Source organism: Macrobrachium rosenbergii, chromosome 9, assembly GCF_040412425.1.
Source record: "Macrobrachium rosenbergii isolate ZJJX-2024 chromosome 9, ASM4041242v1, whole genome shotgun sequence".
Lineage (NCBI taxonomy): Eukaryota > Metazoa > Arthropoda > Malacostraca > Decapoda > Palaemonidae > Macrobrachium > Macrobrachium rosenbergii.
This window is the reverse complement of record NC_089749.1, coordinates 36,566,196-36,572,678: the sequence shown is the minus strand read 5'-3', so window position 1 is coordinate 36,572,678 and position 6,483 is coordinate 36,566,196. Positions and strand designations below refer to the sequence as shown.

General features: G+C 44.8%; 1 protein-coding gene across 1 annotated transcript; it reads left to right on the top strand.

The window, feature by feature from the left end:
• The first annotated feature begins 611 nt into the window (after positions 1 to 611).
• On the top strand, positions 612 to 926 carry LOC136841941 (igE-binding protein-like). The gene has a single exon (XM_067109353.1). The coding sequence runs from the start codon at positions 612 to 614 to the stop codon at positions 924 to 926; it is 315 nt and encodes a 104-aa protein (XP_066965454.1).
• The last annotated feature ends 5,557 nt before the right edge of the window (positions 927 to 6,483 follow it).

Below are 6,483 nucleotides of genomic sequence, written 5' to 3'. Positions count from 1 at the left end.
GCATGGTCTTCCAGGCAGCAGCAGCATCTCTCAGCCATCGCTGAGTTCATCTGCTCCATCAAGTACCTCCCCGGCAGGAAGAACCCTGTGGCAGACGTGCTCTCCAGGGTCGAGTTGAACAAAGTGCAGCTCAGGATCACCTACAAAGACCTCGCCAGGGAACAGGCCGCTGACCCAGAGACCCCAGCCCACTGCACCACCATCACGTCCCTGAAGTGGCGGGACGTGCCCCTCGCCCCCGGGGGCCCAAGTCTCCTCTGCGACGTCAGTACCGGCCAGCCCCGCCCCTGGTGCCAGCCTCCTGCTGCCACCAGGTATTCGACGTCATCCACAGCTTCTCACACCCCTCCGGCAGGACGACGGCCAAGCTACTGTCAGGGAAGTTCGCCTGGCACGGAATGCAGAAGGACGCGAGGTCCTAGGCAAGGCAGTGCCTGCAGTGCCAAACCAGCAAGGTGGGATGTCACACCGAGTCCCGGGTAGGCGAGTTCCCGCAGCCAGAGAGCCGCTTCGGCCACATCCACATCAACATCGTCGGGCCCCTTCCCCCATCAGGCGGGTCCAGATACCTCCTGACGGCGGTAGACCGCTCAACGAGGTGGCCCAAAGCCATGCCAATGCAAGAGGCCACCGCCAGCGCATGTGCCGAGGCCCTGCTCTCCAGCTGGATCAGCCGTTTCGGCGTCCCAGACCACATCACAACCGACAGGGGTCCTGCTTTCCTGTCCGAGTTGTGGTCCGCCCTGGCCCGGCTGCCAGGGACAACGCATCACACCACCACGGCCTACTACCCAGCAGCCAATGGCTTGGTCGAGAGGTTTCATAGGTCCCTGAAGGCGTCCCTTATGGCCCGCTGCACCGCCGAGGACTGGAAGTACCAGCTGCCGTGGGTCCTTCTCGGGTTGAGAACTGCCCCCAGGACCTGACGGCGCCCCGTCTGCGGCTGAAAAATCCTACGGTGAGTCCCTCGTGGTCCCGGGTGAGCTTGTGACAGAGGATCGCCACAACCCCTCGGTCCAGAGGCTTCGCGACATAGTCGGCAAGTTCGCCCCCTGCAAGCGGACATATACCAACAAGTCGGCCTCCTTCACGCCGCCCGGGCTGGCCTCCACCACCCACGTCTTTGTCAGGGATGACGCCATCCGCCCGCCACTGATCAGGCCCTACAGGGAACCCTTCTGTGTGCTGGAGCAGAACACCAAGGCGTTCCTGCTCGCACTTCAAGGGAGGAACGACTGGGTGTCAATTGACCGAGTCAAGCCCGCCCTTCTGGAGGAGGACACAGACGCCACCGCACCGCACCCTCCGCCTGCTCAGCCTTCACCACAGCTGGGACCTCGCAAGGGGCGGAGACGCAGCCACCCCCGAAAAAGTCAGCCCACACCCGCAGTCAGGCAAACCCACACAGAGGGCATTCCCCCGATGTCCTCACGCAGCCAGGGCCCCTGCAGCACCCCAGCAGATACGCCGACGCGTCAGGTCACGCAAAGTTCAATCATTTAAACTATGTATATATTTTGTTTACCTGCTGTCAAAAATGTATCATGTTTCTTCTTTCACAGGCATCAAGATTGTATCCAATTCCATTTCTGTCTGTTCTTACATTGTAAAGTGTACTGGTTCGCTGTATTTATTGTTATTTATTATCGACCTCAGGTCACTGAGGTTTTCATTGTAGGCTATTCCGCGGCGCATGCCAGTCTGCCGCTATATAGACTGCCTGGATCATGAATAAAGCAGCAGTAACCTTATCCTGCTCGTTTCTTTTGCACCTCTTAAAATCTCATAACGCGCTCGCTCTCTCTCTCTCTCTCTCTCTCTCTCTCATATAGCCTATATGTACCCACTCAGTAAGAATTGTGAATAAATATACATAATACCATTGACCAATAACACCGGAACACTTGCATAATTCATTTTTCGTTCACTTCCATCAATTTTAAAATAAATCTGGAGAAGAAACAATAGATATTTCCTCAATTAAAACCATTTCATCATCAACTTCTTTTTATTGTTCTTCTTCAAGAGTGCAAAAATAGATGGACTTTCTTATCGCTGTGTGATTTTTATCCAAAACAAAGATTAAAACCAGAGTTTTTATCTCACATCCTTTGGCACCAATTCTTCTTCTTCTTGAGTCTTCAGTGAATTCTTATCTTCTTCCTTCACAAGCTTTCCTCCTGACTGTTAAAACTTGGTTGGTTTGGAAGCAAAGATGATATCTTCATAATCAGTTGGCTTTTATTCACTGTAAAAATGTACAGTACAAGGTTTACATGACAACAGAATAAGCCAAGAATGAAGCATTGAGTTGCTAGGCTTTTGCAGTTCCAACAATCTGTCAGGCACCCATAACAAACAGTGGACCATCAACACGATACAGCCAAACACTTTTGAAAAAGACAATACACAAATGAATGTCACTACTCCTTTAAAGAAACTCAATAAAAAATATTACAGACCTACACATTAGGCATAAAGGGAAATGCAATTTTGCAACATCAACATTCATTACATCTAGCGTTTATGACAACACTAGGCTCACAAAGAAAATGAAAAACATACTCAAGGTAGACTAAAATAAACTGAACACCAACACTGACTTGGAGCTCTGACCTATAAGAATATCATGGAAACTCTTCAGGAATTTACAGACCAAAAATTATAATGAGATTCCCAGCGATGAGATTAGATTCCAAGAGACACTGAAAAGATATTTTCTCGGAAAACTGGTTTGTTTTTATCAAGTTTTTTATTTTTATTTTTTTTTTTTTTTTTGGAGAAATTGTCAGAGTTTTGCGTCGTATGATGACTGCGGTTATGAATGATAGTTTTGGCAAGTCAAGGATGCACTGAGGGGTGGGGGTGGTGGCCTAGTGCCATCAGTGCTCTTCACGTGGTGCACTGCAGGCACTACTGACTGAAGGGTGTTTGCAGCGCCCCTTCCTTCGGCCCCTTGCTTCTGCACCCACTTCTTTTAGCCTTTTACTTTATTTCCATTCCCGCTTCCTTTCTCCAGTATTGCTGTCCAACCTCTCTAACTGTTACCTTAGTGCAACTGTGGGGTTTTCTTCCAGTTCCACCTTGAGATCCTTATTCTTCAACTCCTTTATTTACTGGATCTCTTGCTGTCCAACTGCTCCAACTTCCTCACTTCACTGTCTTAATCGCTCATTGGACGAAAGGACTTTGTGGCCCAAATTTCATAGAAATCAAACCAAGACAAATTGATGAATGAGGGAAACTGTCGGGTTGAACTCTCTCCTTCTTCATAGCAGGATATTGTGGTTTCACTGAAGGTTACGGAAGCCCTTTTTGGCGTGAAATAGAACATTATTATTATCGCTTGATTTTGTAGAAGCTTCAGTAGGCTTTGTAATATACAGTCTTCATACATACTACATGAGAGTTTGTAGAAGTCGCAGTGGTAGTAACACGGTAGTGATTTAAGTGTAGATGGTTTGAAAGGGTCTTGAGGATTGTTCCTTTTCAAAATAAAATTGCAATTTAAGAAAGGCGTCTTATAAAAATTCTTTTGCTAAGATTGGAGGAAAGAATTTTGAGAGAGTTCATTCAGAGGGGGAGAGAGTGGGGTCTGGTTGCGGGAGGGCTGCTGAAGATTGCAAAGAAAAATCTATTATTATTATTATCATTATTATTATTATTTTAAAACTAAAAATTTTTATTATGAAAGGATTTATATCTTACAGGCAACCAAATAAATACAAATTTTGTAAATATTTTGCCGTTTAACTTTAAAAGTATCGAATGTAAAAGAGAGAGAGAGAGAGAGAGAGAGTTACTTCTGAAATTCTCCCCCAGGGGGCGAGGCGCCAAGTGGCAGAGGAGGTGGAAGAAAGTCCTTTGATATTTGATCAAACAAACTTTTGAAATTTGATAACTGAAGGAACGAGTGAAGGGGACGAGATAACTTGAGTAATAATTATTGTTGATTAGTTTTGATTCTCTCTCTCTCTCTCTCTCTCTCTCTCTCTCTCTCTCTCTCTCTCATTTTCTTTTTGGAGAGTAATAAATTGTTGTCAAATGGCCAACACGGTTTTAGAGCACAGTTATCAACTGAATCAGCTCTTATGAAAGTTAATGAATACATATATGAAAACATCGACAACCAGAAGATATCACTTCTACTTCTCAACCTTACTAAGGCCTTTGATAGCGTATCACACCCAATACTCATACACAAATATAAACAACTGCATATTGACGAGTTCTGGTTTAACGACTGCTTAACGGACCGAGTTCAGTCAGTAAGAATTGATTCAGTTTTGTCATCTCCAATGAGCGTAGGTTATGGCGTGCGACAGGGCTCAATCTTAGGGCCTATACTGTTTTTGATTTATATTAATGATATGGCAAAAGTACTGAGCAAATACTATTTAATTCAGTATGCAGATGATTCTCAGATAATAATATCTGGCAATATCAGAGAATTCGAAGATTTACTAAATCAAGCTGAAGTTGCTCTAAGAGAAGCAAAAAAGTATTTTCAAATGAATGGCTTAAATGTTTATGAGGAAAAAACCCATTGTATGTTGATAGGATCACGCCAGTTAATATCTAGATTGCCCACAAATGTAACAATATTTTTTTATGAGACGCCTATCAGGCCATCACAAAAGGTAGGAGAACCTTGGCGTACTTACGGATCAGTATATGTTATTCGATCACCACATCAGCCACATAATAAGAAAAGTAAATGGTGTATTATTCTTTCTCAACCGCATAAAAGATAGGTTAGATAAGACATCTTGCTTAACAATAATACAGTCGATGGCCTTGAGCATAATCAACTACTGCAGCAGAATCTGGGGAATGACAACAATTCACAGACCAGTAGTTATGTCACTAGTAAGGAGTAACTAGAGTCTAAACCTGAAAATTTGTTTTTACCAGATATCGCGACAGTCCAATTGAGGATCGAGGTAGTTATGGGTTTGGTAGTGGAAATGGGTCTGGTATAGATGACCTGTTGAGTAATAAATCGTCCATGACGTCATCTTCATCTTTGGATGATGAATTAAGTAACAACACAAGCAAGTCTTCATCTGGTGTTAGCTCTTCAAATAGTCTTGGAAGTCTCTCCAATTCCAGTAAAGGTTGGTGTACCATTTCACTTATGGGAATGAAGGGGAACATATTTATACAACGCCTAAAGTTTATTTTCATATACATTCAAAGAATAAATGCATGAGATTCAGTGTGCAATGCAGTACAGTACTTGCATAGTAAAGGAATAAGAGAAAGGAAAACTCTTACAGCTGGAAAAGCTTGAATCATGAGTTTGCATGGAATAAATTTTATTATATAAAATAGTGTTGCTTATCTTCAGTAATATTGATTTTTTTCAGTATCAGCCTCTACAAATTACAAGTACACACCAGTAGAAGAAAACATGGCTCAACAGAAATTTGGAAATGCTAAAAGCATATCTTCAGATATGTACTTCCAAGATAAAGATCCAGATGCTGAAATCCGTTCTACCCTTGCCAAGTATGAAGGTTCTTCATCCATCTCTTCAGCAGATTTATTTGGAGGTGGACAGCAACAGAGGCAGAATTACAGTGGAGGATCCATGCAGGTACGAGAGCACCTTGAAGGTTGTGGCACAATTTATATGCCTGGAACAGGAGCGTCATTTGGCCGGGGGGTTGGGGGGGTCAACTGCCCCCCTCAAGACCCAACTTGCCCCCCCCCAAAGCCTCAACTTGGCCCCTTACCCCCAAGCCCCATGAAGTAACAGCATGTTTTCTTTTTAAATGTGCAATCATAAATATACAAAATTTCTCAGAAATATTATGTTCCTTGATCTTTGTCTGTCTACTAGCAACCAGTGATGATGAGATAAAACATATAGTAGTGGGAGTATATAATTTTTGCTGAAATACCTTGCTCATGTGGCTTCAAAAACACATAAAATAGCTCAAAAAAAAAAAAAAATCAGCTGATTAGGCTCACTTCGAGGGCCAAACCGTCTTTGCCCCCCCCCAACAAAATTGTTGCGGCATGTTTGGAGGCCTTGGTGGCCTGGTGGAGTTTGTGTGCAACGTTCACCAATTCGTCCATTGAGAGGGCTTCCACATCCATGATTTGTGCCCTCACCTCCTGCGGAAGGCGTCGCAGGAATATTTCCCGCGACAAGCTGATCTCCCTCTGTCTGTCTGAGTTGACGCCCGGCAGCATCAGGAGACCTCGTAGTTCGTCCCAGGCATCCCTGGGTGATGCCTCCCGCAGGGGCTGGGTCATCAGGTGGAGGGCATTGGGCTCTCTCTGAGACGGGCCTGGAGTATGTTTCAATGAGTTTTTGTCGCAGGTCTCTGTACTTGACTTTGCCCAGCTGTGAGTCCAACCATGGGGTGATTTTGTTGAAGACCTCCTCTGGCAGTGTTGTCATGGTGACGTCCGCTTTGGTTTTCTCGTCCGTGATTTTTGCTACCTGGAAGTGGACGTCTGCCCGCAGGAACC

Excerpts from the sequence above, each read along its gene's own strand:
- LOC136841941 (XM_067109353.1), top strand. The coding sequence starts at position 612 with ATGCCAATGCAAGAGGCCACCGCCAGCGCATGTGCCGAGGCCCTGCTC.